Below are 18762 nucleotides of genomic sequence, written 5' to 3'. Positions count from 1 at the left end.
CAGGCCCAGATGGTGTCAGCCCCAGGATGCTCAAAGCCTGTGCCCCCCAGCTACGTGGAGTACTTCACCATGTCTTCAATCTGAGCCTGAGTCTCCAGAGGGTTCCTGTGCTGTGGAAGATGTCCTGCCTCATCCCTGTACCGAAGACGCCGCGCCCCGATGGCTCCAATGACTACAGACCAGTGGCATTGACCTCCCACATCATGAAGACCCTGGAGAGACTTGTTCTAGAGCAGCTCCGGCCTATGGTTAGGCCACACTTAGACCCCCTCCAGTTCGCCTATCAGCCCCGACTAGGAGTTGAGGATGCCATTGTCTACCTGCTGAACCATGTCTACGCCCACTTGGACAAGCCGGCGAGCACTGTGAGGGTCATATTTTTTGACTTCTCCAGTGCGTTCAACACCATCCGCCCTGCTCTGCTGGGTGAGAAGCTGACAGTGATGCAGGTGGATGCTTCCCTGGTGTCATGGATTATTGATTACCTGACTGGCAGACCACAGTACGTGTGCTTGCAACACTGTGTGTCAGACAGAGTGGTCAGCAGCACTGGGGCTCCACAGGGGACTGTCCTGTCTCCTTTTCTCTTCACCATCTACACCTCGGACTTCAACTACTGCACAGAGTCTTGCCATCTTCAGAAGTTTTCTGATGACTCTGCCATAGTTGGATGCATCAGCAAGGGAGATGAAGCTGAGTACAGGGTTACGGTGGGAAACTTTGTCACATGGTGCGAGCAGAATCATCTGCAGCTTAATGTGAAAAAGACTAAGGAGCTGGTGGTGGACCTGAGGAGGGCTAAGGCACCGGTGACCCCTGTTTCCATCCAAGGGGTCAGTGTGGACATGATGGAGGATTACAAATACCTGGGGATACAAATGAATAATAAACTGGAATGGTCAAAGAACACTGAGGCTGTCTACAAGAAGGGTCAGAGCCGTCTCTATTTCCTGAGGAGACTGAGGTCCTTTAACATCTGCTGGACGATGCTGAGGATGTTCTACGAGTCTGTGGTGGCCAGTGCTATCATGTTTGCTGTTGTGTGCTGGGGCAGCAGGCTGAGGGTAGCAGACACCAACAGAATCAACAAACTCATTCGTAAGGCCAGTGATGTTGTGGGGGTGGAACTGGACTCTCTGACGGTGGGTTCTGAAAAGAGGATGCTGTCCAAGTTGCATGCCATCTTGGACAATGTCTCCCATCCACTCCATAATGTACTGGTTAAGCACAGGAGTACATTCAGCCAGAGACTCATTCCACCGAGATGTAACACTGAGCGTCATAGGAAGTCATTCCTGCCTGTGGCCATCAAACTTTACAACTCCTCCCTCGGAGTGTCAGACATCCTGAGCCAATAGGCTGGTCCTGGACTTATTTCCACTTGGCATGATTAACTTATTATTATTTAATTATTTATAGTTTTATATTGCTATATTTCTACACTATTCTTGGTTGGTGCTACTGTAATGAAACCCAGTTTCCCTCGGGATCAATAAAGTATGTCTGTCTGTCTGTCTGTCTGTCTGTCTGTCTTGTCTTCATTAGGAGATTGGTTGTTTGTCAGTCTTTGTTTGTGTGTACTGTTTTTTATTGACTCTACTGTATTTTTTTACTGTAAACTTAAGAACATAAGAAATAGGAGCAGGGGTAGGCCATCTGGCCCATCGAGCTTGCCCCGCCATTCAATAAGATCATGGCTGATCTGGCCATAGACTCATCTCCACCTACCTGCCTTCTCCCCATAACCCTCAGTTTCTCTACTATGCAAAAATCTATCCAACCTTATCTTAAATATATTTACTGAGACAGCCTCCACTGCTTCATTGGGCAGAGAATTCCACAGATTCACCACTCCCTGGGAAAAGCAGTTCCTCCTCATCGCTGTCCTAAATCTACTCCCCTGAATTTTGAGGCTATGTCCCCTGGTTCTAGTCTCTCCTACCAGTGGAAACAACTTTCCTGCCTCTATCTTATCTATCCCTTTCATAATTTTGTATGTTTCTACAAGATATCTTCTCATTCTTCTGAATTCCAGTGTGTACAGTCCCAGATGACTCAATCTCTCCTCACATTCTAATCCCCTCATCCCTGGAATCAATCTGGTGAACCTCCTCTGCACTGCCTCCAAAGCCAGTATATCCTTCCTCAAGTATGGAGACAGAACTGCACACAGTACTCCAGGTGTGGCCTCACCAGTACCCTGTATAGTTGCAGCATGACCTCCCTGCTCTTGAATTTAATCCCTCTAGCAATGAAGGCCAACAATCCATTTGCCTTCTTGATAGCCTGCTGCACCTGCAAACCAGCCTTTTGTGAATCATGCGCAAGCACTCGCAAGTCCCTCTGCACAGCAGCATGCTGCAAATTTTTTACCATTTAAGTAATAATCTGCACTTTCATTTTTTCCTTCCAAAGTGGATGACCTCACATTTACCAACATTGTACTCCATCTGCCAGACCCTTACCCACTCACTTAACCTATCTATATCTCTCTGCAGACTCTCCATATCTTCTGCACAATATGCTTTCCACTCAATTTAGTATCATCATCAGATTTAGATGAACTCCACTCAGTCCCCTCTTCCAGATTATTAATGTATTTCGTGAACAGTTGTGGGTCCACTTGTGGCAGACTGCTCACCATTGATTGCCAACCAAAGAAACACCCATGTATCCCAACTCTCTGCTTTCTATTAGTTAACCAGTCCTCTATCCATGCTAATACATCATCTCCAACTCTATGCATCCTTATCTTATGGATAAGTCTTTTATGTGGCACCTTATCAATTTTCTTCTGCAAATCCAAGTAAACCATGTCCATCTGTTTCCCCCCCCCCCCCACCCATCCACTGCACTCATTATATCCTCAAAGAACTCTTGTAAGTTTGTCAAACAGGACCGGCCTTTGCTGAATCCATGCCTGATGGATTCTTTTCTTTCCAGGTGCCTCACTATTTCTACTTTAATGATAGGTTCAAGCATTTTCCCAGCTACAGATGTTAAACCAACTGGCCTATGGTTATCTGCCTTTTACCTACATCCTTTTCGAACAGTGGCGTGACACTTGATGCCTTCCAGTCTGCTGGGACCTGCCCAGGGTCCAGAGGATATTGGCAAATCATCACCAAACTGTAACTTGTGCCATCTCTTTCAGTCCCCTGGAATGCATTCCATCAGAACCAGGGGACCTGTCTATCTTCAGGCCCACAAGCTGCTCAGCACTACCTCAGTAGCGATAGCTATTGTATCGAGGTCCTCACCTCCCATTGCATCCATAACATCTCTCTTTGGCATGTTAGACACGTCCTCCACCATGAAGACAGACACAAAACAGTCATTCAAAGCTTCTGCCATATCCTCATTACCTAATATCACATCCCCTTTCTCTACCTCCAAGGGATCTGTTTTCACTTTAGCCACCCTTTTCTGATTCATATAATTATAAAAACTTTTACTGTCGGTTTTTATATTTTATATTTTGTGCTGGTTTATTTTCATAATCTAGCTTTGCTTTCTTTATTGCTGGCTCTCTTTGCTGCTTTTTAAAGTTTTTCCAATCTTCCAGTTTCCCACTACTCTTGGTGACTTTGTACGCACCAGCTTTTAATTTGATGTCTTCTTTTACTTCCGTAGTTATCCAAGGCTGGCTCTCCCCACCCTTACTGCGTTGCTTTTAACTGGGATATACTTTTGTTGATCACCCTGAAAAAGCTCTTTGAAAATTTTCCATTGTACCTCAACCATCCCAACATATATCTTGTGTTCCTGGTCTGCACTGGCCAAATCCTCCCTCAACCCATTGTAGTCTCTATTGTATGAGAAACTCAGTCTTACTGTGATCCAAGAGGGTCCCTAAATGGAGGATCACTAATTTTACCTGTCTCATTGCACAGGACCAGATCTAAGATGGCACGTTCCCTTGTAAATGCCTGCAAGAAAATGAATCTCAGGGAAGTAACTGGTGTCATTTGTATACTTTGCTGAAGTCAGCTCTGCCAGACGGGGTAACCCAACAGCCAGGAAGGCAGTTCTGCAGGGAGCGAGGGCATGACAAGGCCCAGAAGATATCATGGTCCTCCACTGCAACCAGCGAAGACCCCAGTTTGTGACACTTGCTCGTACCACTGGCCTCGGACTTCTGAGGTCAAGAGATCGGAACTGCCCCAGTGCAATGGCTTTTCCACTTTCAAAGCTCTCCTGCACAGGTTTCTTGTCATCATGGGATATGACGGGCAACCATCAAGTGTACATAGAAACATAGAAAAACCTACAGCACAATACAGGCCCTTTGGCCCACAAAGCTGTGCCGAACATGTCCTTACCTTAGAACTACCTAAGCTTACCCATAGCCCTCTATTTTTCTAAGCTCCATGGAATTTAGAAGATTGAGGGGGGATCTTATTGAAACGTATAAAATTCTAAAGGGATTGGACAGGCTGGATGCAGGAAGATTGTTTCCGATGTTGGGGAAGTCCAGAACGAGGGGTGACAGTTTAAGGATAAAGGGGAAGCCTTTTAGGACCGAGATGAGGAAAAACTTCTTCACACAGAGAGTGGTGAATCTGTGGAATTCTCTGCCACAGGAAACAGTTGAGGCCGGTTCATTGGCTATATTTAAGAGGAAGTTAGATATGACCCTTGTGGCTAAAGGGATCAGGGGGTATGGAGAGAAAGCAGGTACAGGGTTCTGAGTTGGATGATCAGCCATGATCATACTGAATGGTGGTGCAGGCTCGAAGGGCCGAATGGCCTACTCCTGCACCTATTTTCTATGTTTCTATGTATCCATCTAGGAGTCTCTTAAAAGACCCTATCGTTTCCCTTTCCACCACTGCCGCCAGCAGCCCATTCCGCGCACTCACCACTGTCTGCCCCTGACATCTCCTCTGTACCTACTTCCAAGCACTTTAAAACTGTGTCCTCTCACGTTAGCCATTTCAGCCCTGGGAAAAAGCCCCTGACTACCCACACAATCAATGCCTCGATGATAAATTTGCTTTGAACTTTGTTCTTTCAATATCAAGCGGGCATATCATGGATGCTTATCACTGATGCCCATAGGTTTAATGTGGTAAGGTCTGGATGCTGGGCCTCTGCTGACCGAGTGAGAATATTTCTAAAGCTGTCCCAGCAGGACGTCGGAACAGGGACTGTGTGGGTCAGTTACAGAATGGGGTTCCAGCTGGGAAAAGTGGTGAGCATGAGAGGAAGCCAGCTCCAACTTCTCCATTCTCCTACTGTATGTCACAGGTTGTCCATTCATATGTGCTAACCATGCTTCAGCATCATTGCTATGAGTGTCTTTGGACAGCTTGAAACGCATTGAAAGCAACTGAACACGTTAATTCTAATTCACGTGCCACTGCAGTAAGTACTCTCCACTCACAGCTAATTTGTGTTGGATAAAGATGCTTCACAACACTTGTTTATTTTCCGTTTGTTGGCTTTAATTGGTTTTCTGCTATCTTCATTATTATGAATTCAAACTCTCCCTTCTCTGGCTGTCTTTAAAGTTGAAATGGAAATAACTTTGAGTTGCTAATGCCATCGCAATGCACTAGCCATCCCTCGCGTTGAATCCACATGTCAGTGATTGTGTCAGTATCGTAAATTAACATCTTGACAGGAAAGTCAAACTCACAGGAGACCTGCAAACAATAAATGACTTCCATCTTTTGAAAGTTCTGTCAGGAAGCCCTCACATATTAAGAGGAGACTGAGAATGCACAAGTGAACAGTCCCACTGTAGAATTTATCTGAAGCAATAATGAAATATGCAACTTTAAGAAGAATGAGGGGTGATCTCTTTGAAGCCTATCAAATATTTAAAGGTTACAAAGAGTGGATGTGGAGAGGATGTTTCTAATAGTGGGAGATTCTGGGACCTGAGGGCATAGCCTCAGAATAAAAGGGCGTCCCTTTAGAACAGAGATGAGGAGGATTTTCTTTAGCTAGAGAGTGGAAAATCTGTGCAATTAATTGCCATGGACAGCTGTGGAGGCCAAGTCATGGGTGTATTTAAAGCAGAGGTTGAGTAGTAAGGGTGTCAAAAGTTACAAGTGGAAGGCAGGAGAATGGGGTTGACAGAGAAAATAAATCAGCCATGATAGAATGACAAAACAGACTCGATGGGCTGAATGGCTCAACCTGCTCCACGGCCTCATGTTTTATGGTCCATAGCTATCATCATGTACAATTGGAGAGGATTCGGATGAGGTTCACAGGATGATTCCAGGAATGAAAGGGTTATCATACGAGGAACGTTTGACGGCTCTGGGTCTGTACTCGCTGGAATTTAGAAGGATGAGGGGGGGATCTCATTGACCCCTTTTGAATGTTAAAAGACCTAGACAGAGAAGATGTGGAAAGGATGTTTTCTATGGTGGGGGAGTCTAGGACAAGAGGGCACAGCCTCAGGATAGAGGAGCATCCTTTTAAAAACAGAGATGCGGAGAACTTTCTTTACCCAGAGGGTGGTGAGTAATGTGGAATTTGTTACCACAGGCAGCTGTGTAGACCAGGTCATTTACAGCAGAGGTTGATAGGTTCTTGATTGGACATGGCATCAAAGGTTACGGGGAGAATGCCATGGAATGAGTTTGAGAAGGGGAAAAAAAATGATCAGCCACGAGTAAGTGGCGGAACAGTCATGATGGGCCAAGTGTCCTACTCCTGCTCCTATGTCTTATGGTCTTAAGACCCTTTTTGTGTGAGAAACTTGGGTATGTTAACTTTCACGTGCTGTGAAGTACTGCAATTGAGGCAAGTGAACTGTATCACACACTTTCTGAATGCGATGAGGCGCTGCACCTGCCTTTGCTCTTACCTCTCTCGATCCTGCTCAAGGAGGTTGGTGAAATCGTCGCTCTTGTTCATGTAATCTGTATGCTTGTGCTTCTCATTTTCCAGCTCATACACTGTTTGCCTGTGACACTTTTCTGCTAAAAGCAGCTGTTCCAACATGCGGCGATACGTCTCCCTGTGTTTTTCCACCAACATGTCCAACTGCAGCACAGAAAAGGAACGTTATAGAACATCGGTCTCCTTCTCCTCCTCCCCCCCACCACCACTGAATAATTTTGCCTTTTTCCCACTTCCTTCTCAGTCCCGATGAAGGGTCTCAGCCCAAAGTGCTGAGTCGTTACTCCTCTCCATTGGTGCTGCCTGACCTTCTGAGTTCCTCCAGTATTTTGTGTGTGTTGCTAAGGAACGTTGTGGTCTGGCTGGAGGTACCCATCCTCTCTGGTCACTAATGACCAAGCTCGTACGCTGGACTTGGTTTCCAGCCCACAGGGACGTTGGAAATACCAGCAGCTTCTTTCACCCCCCCCCCCTCCCGGTACCAGCTGAAGGAAAGGTTCCTGGGTCCTGTAATGAGCTGTACTATTCTATGTTCTATGTTCTATGTCCTAGCTGACCTATCTGGCATCTTTTCATGCCCAGGTTTAACCATCAGCCAAAAAGCTGAAGCTCACACAAGAGTAAGCCCAAGCCTGCACTCCTAAAATTGGAAAAGAGGAGGCTTATAATCTCTCTGCCATAGGCTGCCATACAACAGCTACCATATTCCCCAAGAGCCGGGGCCATTACAGACCATTGCACTGGCTCACAGAACAATAGCCTAACACCATAATCATTACTGTAACATATTCATGCCACAAAGATCTCAATGACCTTACTCACATGGCCAGTGTCAGTAAAGGTATCTCCACCAAACATTTCTCAACAAATATATCAATCATTTAATAAGCCACAATATATCTCATAAATCTATTATCAGTCATCTCAATCAATCAGGAATTAGACACAACATTCCTTTGCCCCACACTACTCTTCACACACTGACCACTACCCCTTTTCTCAGTCCCCATTTCATAACTTGCACGTTCATTCACCCAGCTACTCGTCAAAGACAGACGCATCACGAAGACCTCCTACAATAAAGTGGCCACTGAGGGTATGTTTCTGGCCTTCTGCTTCTGTAGCCCTTCTGTTTCATTTTTTCTGATCTATACTCAGTGGCCACTTTACCTCCCGTACCACTGAGGGGCCAGTGAGCATCTGTTTGTGGTCTTCTGCTGCTGTAACCCATGCACTTCAAGGTTTGACGTGTTGTTCTTTCAGAGATGCCCTTCTCCACACCACTGTTGTAACGTGTGGTTATTTCAGTTACTGTCGCCTTCCTGTCAGCTTGAACTGGTCTGGCCGTTCTCCTCCGACCTCACTCATTATCGTGGCATCACTCACAGAACTGCTCTCTTTTTTTCTGTTTTTTTTTTGCATCATTCTCTGTAAACTCTGGAGACTGTTGTGCATGAAAATCCCAGGAGATCAGCTGTTTCTGAGATACTCAAACCACCCCGTCTGGCACCGACAATCATTCCACAATCAAAGTCACTTAGATCACATTTCTTTCCCATCCTGATGTTTGGTCTGAAATGCAACTGAACCCCTTGTCTATGTCTGCATTCAAGCATTGAATTGTTGCCACTTGACTGGCGGACTAGATGTCGGCATTAACATGCAGGGGTACAGCTGTACCCAATGAAGTGGCTGCTTGCTGAGGGAAAACGTCAACAGCAGTCGGCTGGTGTTCTCACTATGAGCTTTGCACAGATCACACAGGACTTGCAGCATATCTGTGAGTAATCAGTTTCTTCACATCTCACTTCTATCTCATCACACATCCTTGACCAAGACGTACCTTTATGCTCCTTTGTTTCCGGGTGAGAGTCCCTGAGGGGGTCTGGCTATCCCGTAAATAACACAGCCCTGCTAGGCTGCCTAATGTCCCTCGCACCACCAGATCAGATGCCGGCACCTTGCAGCAGCAGAGGGCGGTTTAAGTGCTGCATTGACGGGGCATAAGAGACCTGCAGTGATGGTGCATGGATGGAGGGGTGTTAAGGGTATCACAGCTGACAACTCAACGCAGGACAAGGACACAGATATTCAATTCCAGGGCACTTGCATTCAAACTTCCATAGTCGGTGACAAATGTGTTTGCAATTTATTTGGTGGGACCTGGGCATCAGTAACGAGGCCATCATTTATTGTCCATCCCTTTTGTCTGTGAGAGGGCGGTGATAAACTGCTGTATCGTTCTGCTCCTGCTGGCCACAAGTTCGGAGTGACCTGGGTGCCTGACTGCCGTGTATTTTGCGAAGGATAGACGTTTCGGTTGGAGGATGCAAGGGTGAGGAAGTGAGTGCCGAGGGTGATCGATCGGCTGCCAGTCGAGGAGGCCAATTTGTCCCGGACGGTGCCGAGTTTCCTAGGAGTCATCCAGGCAAGTGGAAGGGATCCCATCATGAGCCTTTCAGATGGCAGGAATGATGTGGGACGTCAGGAGGCGAGTCACTCACTGCATCCCCCCCGCCCCCGGTCTGCTCCTAGCAGCCACAGTATTAATGTGGCTGGTCCACTTGACCTTCCGACACTGACGACCCCAAACGATGTTGACGGTGGGGTTCAGAGTAATTCCACTGAATGCCAAAGGTCAATGGCTGAATTGGCTCCTGCTACGTTGCAGCACAAACGTTACTCGACACGTACCAGCCCATGCCCCATGTCTGGCTCCAATCATCAGCATACATGTAGTGGAAGGGAGGTCAGTGATGAAACAGCTGTAGGTGGCAGCTCCCTGGTCAGATTACCCCTCCTGTGCTAAGTGTTACGCCTGTCCCTGCACCTCCTACCTCACCGCCATTCCGGCTCTCTCCAGTCCTTCCCGGTGAGGCGACACTTCACATGTGCGTCTACTGGGGTCCCGTACGTCACCCGGATCTCCTGCTGCTCTGTATCGGTGAGGCGGGGCACGGAGTCAGGGAGTGTTTCATTGACCACCTTCCCTTCACCTGGCATAATAGTCAAACCCGTCCAGTGGCCATTAACTGCACTTCCCATTTCCCGATTAACGTCTGGCCTCCTCTCTGCCAAAATGAGGCTAGACGCAGGTGAGGGGAGCAACGCCGCGTAGTCCGCCTTGGTAGTCTCCGTCAGGGTGGCGCGAATGTCCATCCCTCTGCCCCCCATCTTTATTCCCTCATCCCATCAGCCCATCAACCTTTCTCTTCCCACACCACATCCTCTCAATCTGCCCTGCACCTCCACCCTGGCCCCCACTTCATCTCCTTCCCTTTATTCTATGGTCCACTGTCCTCTTCGATCAGATTCCATCTCCATCAGCCCTGTGTCACTTCCAAGCTCCACCTCCCATCATCTCTCATTATTCCCACTTTCCCCTCACCTGGATTCCCGACTTCCTGTCAGCTCTGGCTCCCCCCCGTCCACCACCTTCTTAAAACTCCCCTCATTCTTCCCAGTCCTGATTAAGGGTCCCGGCCCAAAGCATAACTGTCAAATCATGCCTACGGCCTGCATGGAGCATAGTTCTAATCCCTCGCTGCCTGACCGGCTGAGTTCCTTTTGTCCATAGCTGCATCTACAACACTGCTCTGGAGAGCTCCTGGAACTGGGATAATTTGCCTCCACGCCAAGAGCAGTCACTCCCATCTCATCCCTGAGTGAACAGGAGGCAGGTGAGTCAGCCCGTTCAGGGTCCGGGGCTGGGAGGAGGGGGTCGAAGGCCGATGGGAAGTCTGGTGGTGAAGGACTGGAGACTGGAGTTAGAGGGCTGTCTGTGTGTGTGGATGGGTGGAGAGAGGGGAAAAGGGCTTGTTTTGCTGCTTCTTGTGTTCTGTGTTGTTCTGCCGAGCACTGTGGTGTGGTATGTTGGCATTGGAATGTATGGTGACAGTATGGACACACACACACACACACACACAATCTTTAGGTTGTGTTGGTTGTTAATACTGGTCAGAAATTAGATTTGTCATACTTTTTGTAACCTCTGGGCAATTTTCCATCTTGTTCAAATTATGCCCTTGTTCAACTCAGCTTAGAGGGATAACCAGTTCTGGAGCACGGCTGGCATATTATCTCGTCCTGTAGCTGTGGTGAGAGACCTAGATGAGGATGGTTCGGACCCAAGTGCTGGAGTACCCCGGACTAGAATCGAGGCGCCATACGAGACTGAAACGACAACAGGGTTCTCAGCTAGACACTGGACGAGAACCCAAATCTGAGCCGATGACTGGGCACCGAAACTCAGTTCAGGAACTCTTAAAATATTAAAACCCTGGCGCCGAAACATGGCCTCCAATTAGCAGGGCAGGCCTGAATCTTTAAAGAGGTTGTGTCAGCTCTTATAGATAGCGGGGTCAAGGGATATGGGGAGAGGGTAGGAATGGGGTACTGATTGTGTATGATCAGCCATGATCACAGTGAATGGCGGTGCTGGCTAGAAGGGCCGAATGGCCTACTCCTGCACCTACTGTCTATTGTCAGTTAACCATACTCTGGTGAGTTAGAGTTTCTAAACCCCAGAAGATGGCACGGTTGGGTGTGTGTTGTGACAGTAGCCTCTGCTCTAGGCAACTCCTTGATAACATGTAGAGTGAATTCAATTAGCTGAAGACTGATTTCTGCTCTGGTGGGCTTCTCAGGAGGGAACTGGGATGGAGCATCCGCTCAGTACCTCTATCTGAGCATTACCGCAGTTTTGTCTCTCCCGCGCACCTACACTAGGCCCTGCCATCACAGAGGAAGAGGACCTTCTCAAAGCTGTTTAAACTGTCCCACTATCATTCACAAATAACAATGACAGGACAGCAAAGCTTCGCTTTGTTCCATTGTAACACACACAGAATGCTGGAAAAACTCAGGAAGCATCTATGGAGAGGAATAAACAGTCGACATTTCGGGTAAGACCCTTCACCGGGACCTGATCGCCAGGGTCTCGGCCTGAAACGTCAACTGTTTGTTCATTTTCATCGATGCTGCCTGACCCCTCTGAGCTCCTCCAGCATTTTGTGTGTGTGTTGCTCTGGATTTCCAGCATCTGCAGAATCTCCTGTGCTTCTGATTTGATCTATTGTGTGTGAAGTTGCTTTGCTCCATCTAGTTCGTGTTGAGCATTGCATTTAATCCTCTGTCACAGCTGCTCAGGGAGAGTACTGTATCTACCTGGCCTTGCTCCTAGCTTGCACTCCTCATTCATCTCCTCATCCATCTCCTCCCTAGAAAGTTCAAAAGCACTACAGGTGCTAGAACGCTGAAATAAAATCAGAAAACGCTGATGTCCGACTCAGCAAGTCAGTCAGCTTCTGTGGAGAGAGATTTAGAATGAACTTTTCATGCCTGGGGCCCTTTGTCAGAACCGGCTGAAAGAAAGAGAACAGTGGAGAGCTGGGAGAAGGATGGGTAAATCACAGGGAATATCTTTGATAGGGTGAGGCCAAGTTAAATCCTCCCAAAGTTTCCCCCAGACCACACTGACAATTTTGCATTGCACTGAGGCGTATTAATGCCACCCTTGGATCCTCATGAATCGGGTGGGGTGGGGTGGTTATATACCCTTGAGTGGTGTTTTCCTCTTTATTTGAATACCAAATGCATGATTTACTCACAAGAATTTGCTGACCTCTTTCCCTTGCTCAGAAATGAATGCATACAAATATCGTGAGGCTACGTTTCAAACGGAGAGGGGTAAGGAGTCAAACATGTTGGACTAATAATATCAGTGACAACTTAAATCAGTAAAATTCACTCTTTTGATTTTGCAAAAATCTTTCAAATAGTTCAATGGCTAAACCAGACAATATACTGCATCGTTCTAACATGTGTCCCGAATTACTATCTGTGGTTTAAAACCCTGAGCAGTGCTGAATTTTATCAGTGCAGTGTGCAATATAGGAAACAGAACAGAGAGTGGGGTGCGTGTCAAATAACTTACTAATGAGCTTATAAACCAAGTTGTATCACAATGCTCTAATTATAAATGTATTTTCTGTGGTCCTCTGCTCCTCAAATACAACAGCCATGTGGAATGTTGTAAAATGTCCCCAACACTGTCAAAGGGAGTTTGCCATTGTGGGAAAGAAGGGAGGAAGAAGGCACCTCCCACACCTCAGCTGGCGGAGATCATGGGGAGCGCACAGCTCCTACCGAAACCCTCCTGTAGTTAGAAAAACAAACATGGAAAACCTACAGCACAATACAAGCCGCTCAGCTCACAAAGCTGTGTTGAACATATCATTACCTCAGAACTACCTAGGCTTACCCATAGCCCTCTATTTTTCTAAGCTCCATGTAGCCATCCAGGAGTCTCCTAAAAGACCCCATTGTTTCCGTCTCCACTGCTGCTGGCAGCCCATTCCACGCACTCACCACTCTCTGCGTAGAATACTTACCCCTGACGTCTCCTCTGTACCTACTTCCAAGCACCTTAAAACTATGCCCTTTCATGCTAGCCACTTCAGCCCTGGGGAAAAGCCTCTGGCTATCCACGCAGTCAATGCCTCTCATTATCTTGTACCCCTCTATCAGATTTCCTCCATCACTCCCAGGAGAAAAGGCCAAGTTCACTCAACCTGTTTTCATAAGGCATGCTCCCCAATCCAGGCAACATCCTTGTAAATCTCCTCTGCACCCTTTCTGTGGTTTCCACATCCTTCCTGTAGTGAGGCGACCAGAACTGAGCACAGTTCTCCAAGTGGGGTCTGACCAGGGTCCTATATAGCTGTAACATTACCTCTCGGCTCTTAAACTCAATCCCATAATTGATGAAGGCCAATGCACCATATGCCTTCTTAATCACAGAGTCAACCTACGTAGCAGCTTTGAGCGTCCTATGGACTCGGACACCAAGATCCCTCTGATCCTCGGCACTGCCAGGAGTCTTGCCGTTAATACTATATTCTGCCATCATATTTGACCCACCAAAATGAACCAACTCACTCTTATCTGGGTTGAACTTATCTTATCTGCCCCGTGGCTTCCAAAGGTGCTGAGAGTGGTGCAGGAGATGAATCTGGTCTGGGAACCAGCCGGCAGCGGGGAAGAAGGAGGGCTGTACAGACATGAGCTGGTGCACTGCAGGCACTGGAGGGTGAGGAAAGGAGGGAATGGGTTCCTGAGTCTCCTGGGAAGCAGCTGACGTGTCTGTCCACTCTCATGCTAAAACCCTGATAAACCAAATGCATTTACAAACACCCTATCTTCAACACTTTCTGATATCAGTCTCCATCTGTAACCTAGAATCACGAATCAAGAATCAACCACATACGAGGGGTGATTGATAAGTTCGTGGCCTAAGGTAGAAGGAGATGAGTTATTAACTTCAAACCTTCTGCATAATCACTCAAAGAGTTGAACTGCATGTGCGCGTAAACAGAGCTGTATAACTCATCCCCTTCTAACTCAGGCCACAAACTTGTCAATCACCCCCTGTACATTTACTGCGCATGTATTAGGAATTTGCTGTGATGTGTTGGTACAATATGCAACAAAAATGACAATTCAACAACCATACAGAAAAAAGATTTATATAAAATAAAGTTAGAAGTACAAATATGGAATCAAATTTGCATAAATACATAAATGCCAGCATGTATTTACAATGTAAACAACATTCTAAAAAGTACTGTTTACAGTAAGGAGGCACTGACAGAGCTAATAAATCAGGAGGGGTGGGTTCACTCAACTAGAATGAGTGATCAGATTAACTGCCTGGAGAAGAGACTTTTAAAATAGTGTGAAGTTTTTGTTTTAAAAGTCCATAAGCATCTTCTAGAAGGGAGCTTTAGGAAAAGGCTGTTTGCAGGGTTGTTGGTGTCCGCAGTGATTATTTCCTACCCACTTCTTTGTCCTGGACACATCCAAGTCCTGAGCACTGGTAGGCTGCAGCCGATGAGCTTCTCTGCTGGGCTGACTGTTCACTGTAGCTTCCGTACACTGTGAGAGGACGTTGCACCGAAACAGATCGTAATAACAAAGATCCCTGTCATTCAGTGCTCATGAGAAGACTCGTGTGCGCCCTGACCTCTCGGCTCTGCCTTAGATCCAACACTCACATCTCACTGCACAGACGCACTCGGGGGGAGCAGGACACTCCCGACCGATGCAGCACCCTCTCTCAGCCGGGAGGAGCTGGCTAGCTAGTAGATCACCTCTTTCAGAGCCTTAATGACCAACATTCAGTCCTGACCTCGGCTGCTGTCTGCGTGGAGTTTGTATGTTCACACTGTGACCACATGGCTCCCCTGGGTGCTCTGGTGTGTACATATGACAAATAAAGCTAGCCTTTGTCTATCAATCTTTACAATTTAAAACTATAAATAGTATGCACTCTGAAATAATACAATACTGAATTCCTTTGACGCTATAATCACTAAAGAGTCCAGCTTTGGGAAAGGGAAAAATACGTTTGCAGCAGAGCCCAGGCCAGAAACCCGAGGGATTCGTATCAACAGGGAGAGACGTGCACAGACACAAGCCCAACCTGTCCATCCTTCCCTTATGAACCAAAGTGCCCATTGCAGATATCAGTCCAGTGATCACGCCTGCCGCCATTTTATACACATGTAACTGGGTAGGGCAGGGAAGAATTCTAAACTTCAAAACTTGTTGTGGAATCTCCTGCCTCTTCACATACATGGATGGTTGGGGCCTTTGGTATCTCAGGGTCAGAGGGGCATCATGGAACAACCCCCTGGATAAAGAGCTCAAGAATCTGCGGCAGCCAACACTAAGAACCCTCATCGTTCCAGACACGCCCTCTTCTCAGTGCTATCATCAAGGATGAGGTTCAGGAACCTGAAGACACACATTCAATGATTCAGAAACTGCCATAAACACTCCCTCAATATTTTTCCTTCTCCTCTTGCACTGCTGATTTAATTTATTTTTTCCTGTATATATACATCTTATTGTAATTTTTAGTTTTTATTTCTATGTTTACAAAATACTGCTTCCACAAAACAAAACAATCCATGAATTAGGCCAGTGAAGTTAAACTTGATTCTGATTCTAACTGGGCTTGAACCCAGGGCAGCCTACAACAGATGAGAGAGTGACCAAAGGGTTATAGCGAAGTCCTCTCAGGGTAAAAGATGCAAAGCCACTGTGGCGCTCACTCTCTTTGTGTGGGAGTGCAGGACAGAAGAACGTAAGCTGTTATACTAGGGATCTCTTCTGGGACCTATACAAAAAGGACATCTTACACCTGAACTTGAGGAGGACCAATATCCTTCTCATTTTTTTTTCCTCCGGTCCTGATGAAGATCTCGGCCAGAAACGTTGACTGTTTACTCTTTTCCATAGATGCTGCCTGGCTTGCTGAGTTCCTCCAACATTTTGTGTGTTTCTAGTCCATGGCCTCCACTGCCACAATGAGGACAACCTCAGGTTGGAGGAGCAACACCTTATATTACGTTTGGGTAACCTCCAACCTGAAGTCATGAACATCAATTACTCACTTTTCCAGTAATGCTCCCTCCCCTTCACCATTCCCCATTCCTACTTCCTTCTCTCATCTTAACTCCTTCCCTCCCTCTGGTTCTCCTCCTCTTTTTCTTTTTTCAATGACCTTCTGTCCTCTCCTATCAGATTCCCTCTTCTCCAGTCCTTTATCTCTTTTGCCAATCAACTTCCCAGCCCTTGATTTCACCTATCACCTACTACCTTGTATTTCTTCCTCCCCTCCCCCACCTTCTTACTCTGACTTCTCATCTCTTTTTTCTCCAGTCCTGATGAAGGGTCTCAGCCCAAAGTGTCAACTGTTTAATCTTTCCCATAGATGCTACCTGGCCCGCTGAGTTCCTTCAGCATTCTCTGTGTGTTGCTTTGGGCAGGTTTGCTAGAGATGTTGAGGTAGGTTTAAGCTAGTTTGACAAGAGTGATTGGGCAGAGGATGGGAAGTTGGTTAACAGGTAAATGCAGCATGGCTTGAGACCGAGAAAGGATAGGCAGTTGATAGGGCAAGATTGTTGTCAGTGGGATAAGTTGAAGTGTGCATATTTTAATGCAAGAAGTGTGAGGAACAAGGGTGATGAACTTTGAGGGTGGATCAGTCCATGGAAGTACGACCGTGTGTCCAGGCTGTCACAGGGACAGGAATGGCTGCTGGATGTTCTAGGGTTGAGATGTTTCAAAGTAGGCAGTGAGGCAGGTAAAAGAGGATTGTGAATCAGAGCTGCAGAAACTGAGGGCTTGTCCACTGAGTCAGTGTGGGTGGAAGTTTGCAACAAGAAGGCAGCAACCACTCTGTCGGTATATTCTATAGATCACCCAACAGGAACAGAGACACTGAGGAACGGACAGGGAGGCAGGGTTGTAAAGGTGCAAAAGTAACAGGGTTGTTGTCATGGGGGAAATTCAATTTCCCTAATATTGACTGGCACCTCCTTAGCGTAAAAGGTTTTGATGGAGCAGAGTTTGTGAGGTGTGTTCTGGAAGGACTACTGACACCATATGTATACAGGCTGACTTGAGGAGAGATCACACAGGACCTGGTACTATGCAATGAACCTGGTCAGTGTGAGATCTCTCAATGGGTGAGCGTTTCAAAAACAGTGGCCAACTCCCTGACCTTTACAATAGCCTTGGAGAGGGATAGGAGTGCTCAGTATGGGAAAGTATTCAACTGGATTTATGATGCTATTGGGCAGAATCATGGGAGTGTAAATTTAGAACAGATGCACTCATGGAAACTTGAGAGAAATTTAGAGGCTGTTTGCAGATCACTTGCATGGGGTCTAGATAGGTATGTCCCATTGATGCAGAGAAAGGGTGATTGGTGAAGGAACCATAGTTGACAAGAGATGTGGAACATCCAGTCAAGAGGAACAATGAAGCTTAGTTAAGGTTTAGGAGGAAGCAAGGATCAGACAGGCCTCTAGAGATGAGTGACACTCAATGTTTCAGGAACAGCTTCTTCCCTTCCACCAGGAACTGAGGGAAATACATGTTAGTCGGGAAGTGGTGGGAAGTGGTGTTAGGTAAATTGAAGGAATTAAAGGCAGATAAATCCTTAGGGCCAGATGGTCTGCATCCCAGAGTGCTTAAGGAAGTAGCCCAAGAAATAGTGGATGCATTAGTGATAATTTTTCAAAACTCCTTAGATTCTGGATTAGTTCCTGAGGATTGGAGGGTGGCTAATGTAACCCCACTTTTTAAAAAAAGGAGGGAGAGAGAAACCAGGGAATTATAGACCGGTTAGTCTGACATTGGTGGAGGGGAAAATGCTAGAGTCAGTTATCAAAGATGTGATAACAGCACATTTGGAAAGAGGTGAAATCATCGGACAAAGTCAGCATGGATTTGTGAAAGGAAAATCATGTCTGACGAATTTTATAGAATTTTTTGAAGATGTAACCAGTAGAGTGGATGGGGAGAGCCAGTGGATGTGGTATATTTAGATTTTCAAAAGGCTTTTGTCAAGGCCCCACACAGGAGATTAGTGTGCAAACTTAAGGCACATGGTATTGGGGGTATGGTATTGATGTGGATAGAGAATTGGTTGGCAGACAGGAAGCAAAGAGTGGGAGTAAATGGGACGTTTTCAGAATAGCAGGCAGTGACTAGTGGGGTACCACAAGGCTCAGTGCTGGGACCCCAGTTGTTTACAATATATATTAATGATTTAGACGAGGGAATTAAATGCAGCATTTCCAAGTTTGCAGATGACATGAAGCTGGGCGGCGGTGTTAGCTATGAGGAGGATGCTAAGAGGATGCAGGGTGACTTGGATAGGTTAGGTGAGTGGGCAAATTCATGGCAGATGCAATTTAATGTGGATAAATGTGACGTTATCCACTTTGGTTGCAAGAATAGGAAAACAGATTATTATCTGAATGGTGGCCGATTAGGAAAAGGGGAGGTGCAACGAGACCTGGGTGTCATTGTACACCAGTCATTGAA

The 18762-nt window shown here is 46.6% G+C and overlaps 1 protein-coding gene across 3 annotated transcripts in view; it reads right to left on the bottom strand.

Annotated features, from left to right (window-relative positions):
• Positions 1–18762, bottom strand: part of LOC132403223 (filamin-A-interacting protein 1-like) — a 381794-nt gene that overhangs the window by 110311 nt on the left and 252721 nt on the right. For all 3 annotated transcript variants that reach the window (XM_059986627.1, XM_059986628.1, XM_059986629.1), the window contains one exon: positions 6827–7005. In XM_059986627.1, coding sequence (XP_059842610.1) covers positions 6827–7005 — 179 coding nt within the window. The remainder of the gene's footprint in view (positions 1–6826; positions 7006–18762) is intronic.

Source organism: Hypanus sabinus, chromosome 12 (genome assembly GCF_030144855.1).
Source record: "Hypanus sabinus isolate sHypSab1 chromosome 12, sHypSab1.hap1, whole genome shotgun sequence".
NCBI classification, from domain to species: Eukaryota; Metazoa; Chordata; class Chondrichthyes; order Myliobatiformes; family Dasyatidae; genus Hypanus; species Hypanus sabinus.
Note: the sequence above shows the minus strand (reverse complement) of the source record. Positions and strands in the feature narration are given on the sequence as shown.